General features: G+C 35.4%; 2 protein-coding genes across 8 annotated transcripts in view; both read left to right on the top strand.

Annotated features, from left to right (window-relative positions):
- The window catches only part of RABGAP1L (RAB GTPase activating protein 1 like), a 753,664-nt gene that overhangs the window by 265,010 nt on the left and 474,159 nt on the right, over nt 1-14,495 (top strand). The gene's annotated exons all lie outside the window — the stretch shown is intronic.
- GPR52 (G protein-coupled receptor 52) lies at nt 38-6,694 on the top strand. 2 transcript variants are annotated; one of them, XM_019425399.2, is made up of 2 exons: nt 38-2,314; nt 3,518-6,694. In XM_019425399.2, the coding sequence occupies exon 2, from the start codon at nt 3,738-3,740 to the stop codon at nt 4,821-4,823; it is 1,086 nt and encodes a 361-aa protein (XP_019280944.1). In that variant the 5' UTR covers nt 38-2,314; nt 3,518-3,737; the 3' UTR covers nt 4,824-6,694. The 2 variants fall into 2 exon arrangements, with proteins under 2 accessions (XP_019280944.1, XP_019280933.1); XM_019425388.2 differs by having other exon boundaries at nt 38-2,454.

Genomic DNA, 14,495 nt, shown 5'->3' with positions numbered 1-14,495 from the left:
GCTCAACCGACCAAGCCACCCAGGCGCCCCTTAAACTCCTTTTAATATGGAGTATGGGACCTGTCTACATTCATGAATATTTATCAAATGTAATTTTTATTTTGGATATTTATTATTATTGTAAATGAGACTATTAGTTAAATCCATTCCTGTTTGATTTTAATGCTTTTATGTATCCCTAAAGGTCAAACTACTTCCCTTGTAAAATAGGACTTTCTAGCCTTTTGTATTGTATATTTAAATATTTTCTTTCAAACCTCAACATGGTACTCATTCTATGATTGTTATTCTAACTTGTTTTATGAATTATTCTGGTAATGAGAAATGCGCTTCCATTCTTTCTGTATTTCACCTAAACCCCTGGAGATTTTTGACAATAATATGGTCTTCATTCCTATAAGGCAGTTCAACATGGAGGAAAGAATAGGGTTTTCTGTTCTTTAGAAATCATTTTTGGAATCCAAAATAGTTATTCTTAGACATTACCTTACTGGCAGCCATCAGTGGAAAGGAAAGGAAAGGGAAGGAGAGAGGGGTTCATCAATATGGTGTTAGGAATGACACTTTTGACCTGTTACAATGCTAGTTTCATGACTGTCGGAAGCAAGTTATGCTTACCTTCTGTAGTACCTGTCTTCTTCCTTTGGAAAGTGATAATGATGGGTACCTACTCCATAAAGACTTAAGGTTTTTATAGAGAGGAAATATATAAAGCACTTAGCATAATGCTTGGCACACAGAATGTGCTCAACAGATGTTAGTTTATCTTCCATTTTCAGCTTAATTTTCCTTATCTAAGTCTGAAATAATTTGTAAATTAGTTCTAAGTCACTTTAAAGAAGAGTGCTGATCCCATAAGAAATATGCTTAAAATAGAAAATGTTTGCCTATAGTAAGTCAAAGTAAGTAGAAATGTTTTTAACCTCCCTCAAATAAAGTAGCTTAATTTGCTTGCTTCTCACTTGGGTGTGAGTAGCTCAGTCACGGTATGACAGTTCTTTGACTCTTGAGTGTTTTTCATATTAGGATAATAAGTGGAGTAAACAATCATTCTACTTATTTCTAATGCCTACTTTTCAGAGTTCACATTTGACCTTAAATATTTCCCCAAATAGATGTTAGCATAGAGGTGTTAGTTCCAATGCTCTGTTTATACACTTAAATACATCGGATTCAGCAATTTAGTGTGGGTGTGGCAGGGATTGGAGAGATTATTAAATGACTTAACTTCTGTTAATCAAAACATACCTATATTTTAGGGAGTAAAAATAGTAGCTATATCACTTGAGTTCACGAAGTCTTAGCTGATTTTTAATAATTAATACGTTTTTTTCTGCCAGTGAGCATTAGATTACTGCTGACTTTTTAGTGTCATAGTACCTTGTGGTAGTTTCTCTACAGGGTTTAAAGGTGTATCCCAGTGTTTTTTTGGTTTTTTTTTTTGTTTGTTTTTTGTTTTTGTTTTGTTTGTTTCTTACTGTCTGGTCCATAGGAATTAATCTTTATAAATGCTATAAGGAGACTATCTCTAGAGATTCATACATGCCATTAATATGTTATAAGGATCGGTCAGTTCCATTGTCTTCTTTTGTCAATCTTGATCAGAGCTTGCCGAGTAAGTCTATAAGCCTGCATGTGCCTGGCAACTGTTACCTAGTGACAGTTTCAGCTGCAGTAGCCATTGGCTGTGCTGTTGATTGGGGCAGGAGGACCGAGTCACCTTTCTGATGGTGGTGAGTTCTTCTGCATCAGCTCAGGATGAGGAGGAGAGGAGCAGGGCTCCGGCTCAGGTGGAGGCAGTGATACTGAGAGATTGTGAAGAATATAGCGACAGCATCCTGGTAACTGCATCACAGTAAATCGGACTTCTGAATCAAGCAGCCCAGCCTAGCAGCTGATAAGAGTGAATGTAGGTGAGAAGCATTGCCTTATTCCCGTAAGAAGAGAACTATTTTGTGATAAGTGAAACTAGGAATGTGCAAGGAGGAATATTCTGTGGCTGTTATAAAAGAAGGACTTCCCTGAATGACTTGGTGGTGCACGAGAAAATAACTTTCAGAAGAATGCTTTCTGTTAAGCTGCTGCTTTGTTCCTGAAGGAAACGTTTTTATCTCTAATGCATGTTACTTCTTCAAGAGGTATGACAACAAAGACTGACAAGAAACTCTCTGAAATACCTGTACTTTTAAAAAGATTTTTGATAAATGTTAACCTGATAACAGAATGACCTTGGAAGCCTCTTGGATGGATTCTATCCTGCAAGCCTTTCAGTATTTCAAACTCTAGGATTTAAACTCATCTTGATGCTTTAGAGGTATTTTAAAATAAGACCATCTTATAACCTACCTAATGACCCCTGTACTAATCGAGCACTTGTTCAAAATAGAAAACAGAAATAGAAGAGGCATTTTCATAACATATGGCTGCTGTATAACTGCAAGTATAGCAAACAAGGTAATTTTCCACTTTCAGAAGATTTAGTCGAAGTAATGATTTAATGTGTTAATCCTCTGATGAAAGTAGAATAGAAACAGACTATGAAGCCTACTAGAAATACCTAAGTAAGAAATAATGGCAGCGTTTCTAGTCAAATAAGCTCAGAGTGCATAGGAAAGTTTCTATTGTTTAAATTTCATATATACGTGAGATATAGGTGTGGTTGCAAAGGTGAGAAATAACTTTGAGCTGTGAATCTATTATTCCGTTATAAGGAAGGTAGCATATCAGATAATGAAAGTTATTTTCAATTATTGATGCTGAAATTAATAACATTTATTTTCCCTTTGAAAAGGAGAACATACAAATTACATGTAGAACCGGTAATTGTAATGGACTAAAACTGTTTGCATCCGAATGCTTAAAAAATTGCATGCAGAATTAAAACTTTACAGTTTATCATATCTTGTCACGTGTTAACCCATTGCACATTATCTTCACTACTGGAAATATGCTTTTGTTTACTCATGAGAGTTATAGGGCAGTCTGGAGTCTGTTACCCCTATTCTGCTCCTTTGTGCCCAAGTAGACCCGAGTCTTTTAGAATTAACCTTGTGTGTATGTGTGTGTGGGGATTTAGCTTTTTTGAGAAATGAGAAATAGATCATAAAGTTCATCCACCAGCATCGAACCCTGAACTGAGCCCAAAGGCACTCTTTGCCGCAATGAACTTTTTCTTAGATTTGCAACTAGATCTTAGATCTTAATTATTTAAAACCGTAAAATATGAATCCACTTCTCATGACAGATGAAGTAAGAAGCCTGAGACAATTTAAGACTTTTTTCCCCTCATTATTTCTAGTTGATCCCTAAGAAACTACCTTTCTGATGAGCCCAAACAGCTCACAAACTCTTTTCTTCCCTTGGCAATTGATTTTTTTTTCTTTTTACAGATTTAATTTTTCATGGTGAAAGGTAATAAAATATCCATTTTCTCTAGAAGTGCCTTGTGTCTTCAAAAAGTTGTTGGAGAGAGCATCAGAGGAAGCTAATCAGTGACCTTTTTTCACCTCCTTTCTAGCTTACTTCCCTTTCTCCCCCTCCCAAAGTTGAGATGTGTCACTGCTGCACTGAGACTGATGAAGAGGCTTGAGTACTCTCTGGGATGCTCGGCTGTGACAGAAGCACTGCCACTGTCTACCGAAGCTGATCCCGAGACACTCATGTGTAGAGTTTAACACATGCTGGACAGGGCACCTGCTTGCTGGAGCCAAGGCTACATGTTCTCTTAATTCCAAGCCATGAATGAATCCAGGTGGACTGAATGGAGCATCCTGAACATGAGCAGTGGCATTGTGAATGTGTCTGAACGTCACTCCTGCCCACTTGGATTTGGCTACTACAGTGCGGTGGATGTGTGCATCTTTGAGACCGTTGTTATTGTCTTGCTGACATTTCTAATCATTGCTGGGAATTTAACGGTCATCTTTGTCTTTCACTGTGCTCCACTCTTACACCATTACACTACCAGCTATTTTATTCAGACAATGGCATATGCTGATCTTTTCGTTGGAGTTAGCTGCTTGGTTCCTACTCTCTCACTTCTTCACTACTCCACAGGTATCCATGAGTCATTGACTTGCCAGGTTTTTGGATATATCATCTCGGTTCTAAAAAGCGTTTCTATGGCATGTCTTGCTTGCATAAGCGTGGATCGCTATCTTGCAATTACCAAGCCTCTTTCCTACAATCAACTGGTCACTCCTTGTCGCCTGAGAATTTGCATTATTTTAATCTGGATCTACTCTTGCCTCATTTTCTTGCCTTCCTTTTTTGGCTGGGGGAAACCTGGGTACCATGGTGACATTTTTGAATGGTGTGCCACCTCTTGGCTTACCAGTGCCTATTTTACTGGCTTTATTGTTTGTTTACTTTATGCTCCTGCTGCCTTTGTGGTCTGCTTCACTTACTTCCACATTTTCAAAATTTGCCGTCAGCACACCAAAGAGATAAATGACCGGAGGGCCCGATTTCCTAGCCATGAGGTGGATGCCTCTGGAGAGACCGGACACAGCCCCGACCGTCGCTACGCCATGGTTTTGTTTCGGATAACCAGTGTGTTTTACATGCTGTGGCTCCCTTATATAATTTACTTCCTTCTGGAAAGCTCCCGGGTCTTAGACAATCCAACACTGTCCTTCCTAACAACCTGGCTTGCTATAAGTAATAGTTTTTGTAACTGTGTAATATACAGCCTTTCCAACAGTGTTTTCCGGCTAGGCCTCCGAAGACTGTCCAAGACGATGTGCACATCTTGTCTGTGTGTGAAGGATCAGGAAGCACGAGACCCCAAACCTAGGAAACGGGCTAATTCCTGCTCCATTTGAAGAGAACTATACAGTAAATCCAGTGTAATCTGACAGGGGTTTTGGATTGTGTTCTTGATTCTTCTATAATATCTAAATAATTCTTCTGGAAGTTTGCCACTAGAGAAATATTTACTTGAATAGTTGACTATGAGATGAAGGGACTAAAGATTTCTTTTTTTTTTCCCTTCTCTTTTTCCACAGTGGTGGGGGAGGGGGAGCTAGAGAAAAGAATGTATAGAGGGTAATCTCATGAGATAACTTTAGTATGTGAGTATAAATGTACAGTAATAGCAAAATTAAGCACTGAAGATGAAAAAATTATTGAAAAAAGTATCTCAGAGCTTCCACAGGACATGAGCAAAGCCCCTCGGCATCTCTGTCCTCTCTGACTGAGCTCTCTCCTCTGTCTTTGCCTCTCATTCTGTCTGTCTGTCTCACTTTCTTTGTGTTTGTGGAAATGACTTACATAAATTGCCCTTTAAATGCTACATATAATATATGTGGCAAAGTGCAATTTTTTGCATCAAAGTATACTCTTAAATGTACTAATCTGCAACCCATAAGTTGTCTCTCTATGAAGGATGCATAGTAAGCATTGTATTTTATTACCTGCCACATAACCCTTTTGCTTGTGTTTTTATAATGTCCGCAGTGCAAATTGTTTGCTATAAACAAAAAGAAACAGTACTTTTGTTTCTTCTGGGTAAAATTATGTGTACCCACCCCCACCCCCTTTCTAACAGCCTGCTATTTTTTTCCTCCATTGTTCTTGATCTGCATCCTTTGGTACCTTAACCCAAAAGTGTCTTAGCTAATGAAAGAATCTACTATACAAAGCAATCATAATCTTAAATAACCTATTCCTTCCAACAAAGGTTCTTTGAGATGTTGTGTTAAATATTTTTAATAGCTTTTGTATACATTTTTATCTGGTTCCTTTCCAATTAGCTCGTGTGCCCAAAGTAGTGTCTTTTTTTGCTATAATAAAGCTTTGTTTTTCTTTAAGGAAATCCACAAATAATTCTAATGGAGATTTCAGAGTATTCACCCAGAAGTAAGGTATTGCTCTTCAAGCCACACAGCGTGTCCTCCCCGCAATCCAGTAGAAAATATTAACCTTTTTGTGTTAGGTCTACAAAGCTTAGTGTTGCGTCCACCAATCATTTGTGTGATATGCATTTGCATATACTATATTTTTTACAACAAAGAAAATGTAAATTATATTATGTGATCTGTGCCTAATGTTTTCTTAGCACAATACATAGATCAATGTTGCTTAACTCATCAACATTGGAAAAAATATACAAAAACTTTAAAGAGAAAAATACTTTTGTGTAGTTGTTATTAGATATTTATATTAGATCAAGCTGCATTCTTAGTACTGCTGAGAATACGATATACTTAATTATCAAATACAGGTAAGAGCTGTCAGTATTTCCTTTTGTAATCTGTTTTCATACGCAGAGATTAAATTAACTTATTTTTTAGTGTGCTACGTGGAATTGTATAATAAATTGCCAGGGGTTTAGATGTAGCAAAATGGCATTTGGGGGAATCAGTAGTGAAGCAGGTGTGAGTGGTAAAACATCTAAATCTTACTTTTTTACTATAAGTTTCCTGCCTGACAGATATTTTAAAGTTTATATCAGACTACTGAGTATTTTTCTTCTCAGCATTTTGATTTATTTGTTTTATGAAATGCATTTAATGAAATGTGCCTATGACTTCAAATTGGAAGCCTAGTGTGTTTGCACACGAGTGGTTTGACTTCAGAGGTCCGTTAGTAGAAATGTCATCATTTTATTGAGGTTGTTTTGAACCCGTGTATATTTTTAAACATGTAAGAAAAGTTTAAAATAAAGAATAAAATAGTATTCTACGTATCAAAATCAGACTTTGTTTCAGTTTCATAAAAACACTCACTTAGAATCAAAATTTAATTGTTTCACATTTCTGTGGTTTGGGTTGTTTATATTATTTCTTGCCCTGTGTTTGCCAGTGGCATTTTGGATATTCAAAATGAACCTTTTAAGTTCAGACCAGTTAAAGGAAAAACAGATTTCAAGAAAGCATAATACTACTAACTTTTCAGCTGTCACAAATAGAATATTCAACATTATATGTATTATTTGGGAATCAGATTTTGATTCCTTTAGTTTGGTGTGTAAATAAATATAGCTCGAAAGGATATTCTGTATCCTGTAGATATTCTGTAGAGATATTCTACAGTAGATATTCTGTAGAGAAAACTTGAGGCTGCATTTATTGCATTTTCCTCTTCTGGCTTTTCCTCATGATAATTAGTAACAACAATTATGTGTCAAGTTTTAAACACTATGTTAAGTTTTTTTTTTAATTTTTAAAAAATGTTTGTTTATTTTGAGAGAGAGACAGACAGAGCATGAGCAGGGGAGAGGCAGAGAGAGAGAGAGAGAAACACAGAATCCAAAGCAGGCTCCAGGCTCTGAGCTGTCAACGCAGAGCCCAACATGGGGCTTGAACTCACAAACCTTGAGATCATGACCAGAGCTGAAGTCAGACACTCAACTGACTGAGCCACCCAGGCACCCCAACAGTGTGTTAAGTTTTATATATATTTTGACTTTTAATCCTCACTACACCCCTTTCAGATAGATACTGTTCTTATTCTTATCCTAGAGACAGGAAACTAAAGAAGGGTGATGGACGCAAGGTCACTCATTTCCTCCCCACAGGTTCATTCATATTTAGCTGGGTTAGAGCCAAAGCCTACATACTTAACCACTCTGCTTCACTGCTTTTCTGGGTTTTTGTTTTGTTTTGTTTTGTTTTTTGTTTTCTTTCCTCAAAAGCCTTCACACCTTTGTACCTCTGTCTGTACCTTTTCCTTACAAATTTCTCTGAGTTTTATTCTTTTTCTTCACCTAAACATTTTGCTGTAGTCCCTTCCATACCTTGTGATATCTTTTTCCTTGATCTTACAAATATATTTTATTAAAACAGCAATCTCGTAAGCCCAAACTTGCTAGTTTAGTCTGTAATCAAACTGAAACCTTGGGGCATAGCATTTCCTTGGCATTGCCTTTATTCATTTTTGTTAAGTTTTTGTTGAATAGTTTCTTCAGATCTGTGTGAATTTCCTGTTGAAGAAAATATTTTCAGGCAGGTGAGTGGAGAAGGTTTACCACATTCTGAACATGTTCTATGTACCAAGAGCCATGCAGAGCACATAGGCTACATTAGCTTGTTTAGTCCTCAAATCTAGCCCAACAGGAAGGTACAAGTCCCTGGGTTTTACTGAGGAGAAAACTGAGGACTTGGAACATTCAGTGTCTTACCTAGGGATAAACAGCCTCTGAAGGCCAGGAGTTCAGTCAAGGTTTCATATCCTGGAAAAGCAAGGGGAGCCTATAAGGCAAGTACTAGGTTTAGATTTTTCATTTATTATAATGTTTCATGTGCAACTCTCAGGCAAGCCTTGTAACTTCCTTTTGACCTATTTTAATGTGTGTTTATATAATAAGATAATACTTATTTTGAAACTACTGTGTCTTTTTAAAATTAATATGTTTGAAGAATGGAAAGCATAACCATTATTCTCATCATTATATTGTATTCTGTGGTAATTATTCAATTTGGTTATAAGTGACAGCGAAACAATAATGCCAGAGTCTGTTACTAAGGGTTCGATTGTCTCTGGAGCCGTTTCTGAAGTTACGTAGTATTGGAAGTCTTTATAACCTACTAGGGTATGAAATCTGGACTGAAATCCTGGCCTTCAGAGGCTGTTTATCCCTAGTAGCACTGAATGTTCCAAGTCCTCAGTTTTCTCCTCAGTAAAACCCAGGGACTTGTACCTTCCTGTTGGGCTAGATTTGAGGACTAAACAAGCTAATGTAGCCTTTGTGCTCTGCATGACTCTTGGCACATAGAACACGTTCAGAATGTGGTAGCTCCTGTTTCATTATCTTTGTGGCTGCCATATTCATTGCTACCATAATTTCGAGATCACTAATTACAATCTAAGAAGATTACATTTTACAACAGAATTAATCCATTGAGTATAAGAGTTTCCTAAAACAGCATTTTTTTCATATCTGTTTAAACTCAGATTTTGGCTTAAACTCAGATGTTTTTAAATATAGAAAACTTCCATAATTTTTGAAAGCTCCTTTTCCAGGAATGATTATTCATGAAGACATCATTTGACATTAAGTATAACCAGCAAGCAGTTGTTGGGATGATTCTGAGATTAATTTACCTCCTTACATTATTTATTGCATAAAATACGCTTAAACATTTTTCTTTTGTCAGGTTGGCAATAGTAAGAAAGGATTGTTCAGGAATGTTTTGCCATTTGTCTTTACATTTTAATTTTCTTCACTTACTAAAATGGAATTTAGGGTGTTTTGTTATATACAGGTTACCTGGAAGAAACAAAGATTAGCCAACAGGTTTCATTCTACATATGGCACTAATTTATGAGTTTAGAAGTAAATGCAGTTGTTGCCTTGAAGGACTGTCCTCTGTCTCTCTCCACTCTGGAAGCTAATCATAAGGTATGGAAAAGATACAAGCATGTGATAAATAAAGGAGATTAAGGTGTGGGGAATTTGCTAATATAACATGTTCAGGTAGAGCCATCACAATGCACAGAAGCTTAGGTTACTGAGCTGATGTGATACTCTGATGTGTACGTTCCAACAAGCGCTCTTCTCCCCGAACAAAACTTTATTTTTGGATTAAGAAGAATATGTAGAAAGTGGCATACTCTCCAACCAAATGTATGTATAGACATAGAAGAAAATGAAGTGACTAGAAAAGAAAAAGAAAACAACCAGATTCCCTTTTGAGTGTTTCTCGTAAATGAGTTTTATCCAGTGCTCGTTTTGCTCTGCAATTTAAAATATTCATAACTTTGTTTAATAGTATAAATGGTTGTGTTTTAGAATATTAATAGTGATGACATTGGGTCTTCTTTATTAATATTCTGTTTAATTTGTTTTTAGAAATGAGCATTTACTTCCTTTGTACTCAGAAAAACAAAATTGTTTTATTAAAAAGGATGCTGAAAAAAGCAAGAATGCTGAGGGTGCCTAGGTGGCTCATTGGGTTGTGTTTGACTCTTGATTTCAGCTCAGGTCATGATCTCACAGTTTATGAGATCAAGTCCCACGTTGGGCTGTGCACTGACGTGCAGATTCTGTCTGGGATTCTCTCCCCCCCCCCTTCTCTGTCTCTGTCAATAAATAAATGAACTCAAAAAAAAGAGAGAATGATGACTAAGCAATATTTTGACATTTCACAAAACAGTGCTTGTTGATTCTACAAGTAACATTATCCAGTCATGTCCCAGTACTGTCTTCTTTTAAAGGTAGTTCTATAGATTTCTGGGTTTTTTTTAAGTTTTTATTTTAATTCTAGCTAGTTAACATATAGTATTATATGAGTTTCAGGTGTACAATATAGTGATTCAACAATTCTATATGTCACCCAGTGTTTATCACCGGTAAACTCCTTAATCCCTATCACCTATTTAACTCAACCCTCTCCCCACTCCCTCTGTAACCATCAGTTTGTTCTCTAATTAAGAGTCTGGTTCTTGATTTGTCTCTCCCTGCCTCTCATTTCCCCCCCTTTGCTTGTTTTGTCTCTTAAATTCCACATATGAGTGAGATCATATGGTATTTGTCTTTTTCTGACTTACTTTGCTTAACATTATACTCTCTAGCTCCATCCGTGTCATTGCAAATGACAAGATCACATTCTTTTTTATGGTTGAATAGTATTCCATTGTGTGTATATATCACATCTTCTTTATCCATTTGTCAATCGATGGATACTTGGACTGCTTCCATATCTTGGCTATTGTAAGTAATGCAGCTATAAACATAGAGGTGCATGTATCCCTTTGAATTAGTGTTTTTGTATCCTTTGGGTAAATAGGGTAATTCTATTTTTAACTTTTTGAGGAACTTCCATACTGATGTCCACAGTGGCTGCACCGGTTTACATTCCCACCAACAGTATGAGTGTTACTTTTTTCCCGCATCCTCACCAACACCTTTTGTTTCTTATGTTGTTGATTTTAGCCATTCTGACAGGTGTGGCGTGGTATCACTATAGTTTTGATTTGCATTTTCCTGATGGTAAATGACGAAAACATCTTCTCATGTGTCTATTGTTCATCTGGATGTCTTTGGAGAAATATCTGTTCATGTCATCTGCCCATTTTTAATTGGATTATTTGTTTACTGGGTATTTTATCAGTTCTTTATATATTTTGGATACCCACCCTTTATCAGATATGTCATTTGCAAATATCTTCTTCCATTCCAGGTTGTCTTTTAGTTTTTTTGATTGTTACCTTGGTGTGTAGAAATTTTTGTTTTGATGTAGTATAAATACTTTATTTTTGCTTTTATTTCCATTGCCTCAGGGACCTATCTAGAAAAAGTTGCTATGGCCAATGTCAGAGAAATTACTGCCTGTGTTCTTTTGTAGGATTTTTATGGTTTCAGGTCTCACTTGTAGGCCTCTCATCCATTTTGAATTTATTTTTGTGTATGGCGTAATGAAGTCCAGTTTCATTCTTTTTCATGTTGCTGTCCAGTTTTCCCAACACGATTTGTTGAAGAGACTGTCTTTTTCCCATTGGATATTCTTTCCTGGTTTGTCAAAGATTAATTGACCACATAATTGTGGGTTCATTTCTAGGTTTTCTATTCTGTGCTGTTGATTTATGTGTCTATTTTTGTGTCCATACCATACTGTTTTGTTTACCACAGCTTTGTATGAAGTCTGGAATTATGATGCCTCCAGCTTTGCTTTTCTTTCTCAAGGTTGCTTTGGCTATTCGGGATCTTTTGTGTTTCCATACAAAATTTAGAATTTTTTTCTTGTTCTGTGAAAAATGCTGTTGGTATTTTGATAGGGACCGCATTAAATGTATATATTGCTTTGGGTGGTATAGACATTTGAACAATATTTGTGCTTCCAATCCATGAGGATGGAATATGTCTTTCTACTTCTTTGTAGATAGTCTATATAGTTTTTGATTCCTATAATATTTATTTCAGAAAAAAATTTCAGAGAAATTGCAACATTAGATAGTCTTGACTTATTTTTGCTTCAACACAATCAGTTTGAAGTGTTATTTGCTGCATCTGAAAGGGATCTCAGTGACTATAGGGTTTTTAATGCACCAATGATGACACCTTTTAACATTTTTCAGATCTTTAAATATCAGAAGAATGACCCTATATTAGGGAAATAGGGTCCAACTGATGTGTTAACTACATCTCACAGATACACAAGAGTCTACTTTTCCAATTCCCCATCTTCAAAGATCATATATATAACTTAAATTTCTTTTTTTAATTCTAGTATACTTAACATGCAGTGTTATATTAGTTCCAGGTGTACAATGTGTGATTAGTAATTCTATACATTACTTGGTGTTCAGTATAATTTTTTAATGGTAATTTCTATTCTGTTTTTATTTATGATTCCCCATGAAGGGAATGAGAGTAATACCAAAAATCAGAGTAATATATTCATTAGGAGTCTGTTATGTCTGATAGATATTAACATGAAAGTCGTATGTGATATCAGCACTTTCACTGTAGTGAATGGGACCAGATGAATCTTTGAGATTTTTCATTTCTAAAATTTCTCGATGATAAATATCAAGAAACATAGAGCATAGTGGTAGAATTTATTGAATGGAAATATTTTCTAGAATTCTGAAACTTATCAAAATGCTACTTTATGCAAGAGAAATCACATGCATATTTGATTTTAGAAATTAGACTGCAATTAATTTATTTTGTTTTCTATTTAGGCAAGTGTAAGTAAGGTTGTTGCCAGTTAAAAGTGCCCAAACATACTTTCTTTATAAATTTAAAGTGGTGGTATTAACTGGGCTGGGAGGCCTGTAAACAAACACAAAGTTATATAGCCTGTTCTTTAAGATTCAAAATGTATCTTTGAATGCAGTGTAGACCAATGCAATGAATGCAAGAGATAACCCCTTGTCTGAGGTTACACTGGCACAAATAGTTGTTAATGTATAGACTGTAAAATACAGCTTTAAAACATTTACTCTACTAACGTTCCTAAGAGAGTTTCAGGTTTAAAATAGTTATTATTAGATCATACATTTTAGACTAATAGCCTCTTCACAGTTATTGTGTTTACTTTCTCAGGAATTTTATAATTAAAAATGCTAAATTGGTAAAATTGATATTGCAAATGATGTATTTGGAGAAGATTAAAAGAATTTCTGAAAAAGCAGGTAAAAAATCCTGAAAATCTTTGTTTAATGTTTTAATATGTTTAAATATAATTTAAGTTAAATTATGTTTGGACTTTTGTTATATTTATTATTTTGGCAAGGAAAGGAAGATTCAGGTTTTGATTTTAAGAATTGTTGGAAGTTACCAATTTTAAAATAGAACATGGTTTCTTGTTTGTAAGAAAATAAACTCTGTATAAAGTATACCTAGGTTTTTTTGAAATGTTCTTGCCGTTAGATATTTAAAATATGATTTGTATTGAAATTAAAAATTACAGTGATGTAGATGTTCAATTCTTTCTCTGTTCAAATAGATTTTGAGGAAAACGTAACATCCCAAGGATTAGTTTTCTCTCCTTGCTTCTGTTGTTTAAAGTCAGTTGTTTTTAAATGTTTTACATCACCAACATCTTAAAACTTTACTGGATTTCAGGTATATTTATTTGGAAATAGATCTGGAAAAGTGCATTTTGAAGACTCATATTTACAATGTCATGTTATTAAACGTGTCTTGTGATGGCTTCTGTTATTTAAGTCATCAATTTCATATATCAGCCCTCTTTGTAAATGTGATTTAACACTTACAATTAAACAGACTTAAAATTTATTAGAAGACTAGATTTGGATTTACTTTTATAGATTCTGAATCCAGGACATCTGGTAGTATCATAGGGACAGACAGCGTGCGTGTGTATGAGGGGGGTGTCTTAATGCTTTTACCACATTACAAACTTAGGGGGGAAATGCTGGCATTCTCAATTTGCAGTCCTTGTAGGGTGTTTAATTACTTTTCTAATAGTTAAAGGTACACATCTTTTTTTAGAAAACATATTAGGATTTGAAGTAATGTTCTTGAGCACAGTTACCAATATATCCCAGTTTGGAATGTTACTATGGCATATATTCAAATGATTCAGTGTACCATGAGGAAAATGGAGACAAGCATGTACCTCTGTTGTGAGGGTTAAGAAATTATTAGAGATCACTGCAAGTTAAAATTTGAAAAAGGTTAAAATGCTTTTTGAACATGCATAATGCCCTTGACATTCTAAAAGCTTTTGTGAGTAAGCACTATCTCATTTCACATACAGAAATCTGAGATAAGATTTTTAAGTGACCCTAGTATCATATAGCTAGACAGAGCTAGTCCCGAGCATATGTCTTGTGTAGCAATAGTTTTGCCCATGATAAGGCTCTTGAATCATGTATTTATGGATGGCTGGTGGTAGAATGACCTTACCCTTCTTCCTTGAGTAGAAAATGAAGGCTTACTTAGTTGATACAGGAAAGATTCCATGTGAAATTTTAACTTTTAACCTATTAAGTAGGAAAGATCACCTTAAAATTAACTGGATGTTACAAGGGAGCTTTTGAGATCATGGAAAATTTTAATAAGATGTATTTAGTACTACTCA

This window comes from Panthera pardus, unplaced genomic scaffold (genome assembly GCF_024362965.1).
Source record: "Panthera pardus isolate Hobbes unplaced genomic scaffold, ASM2436296v1 HiC_scaffold_21, whole genome shotgun sequence".
NCBI classification, from domain to species: Eukaryota; Metazoa; Chordata; class Mammalia; order Carnivora; family Felidae; genus Panthera; species Panthera pardus.
This window is presented reverse-complemented; position numbering and strand designations above follow the sequence as displayed.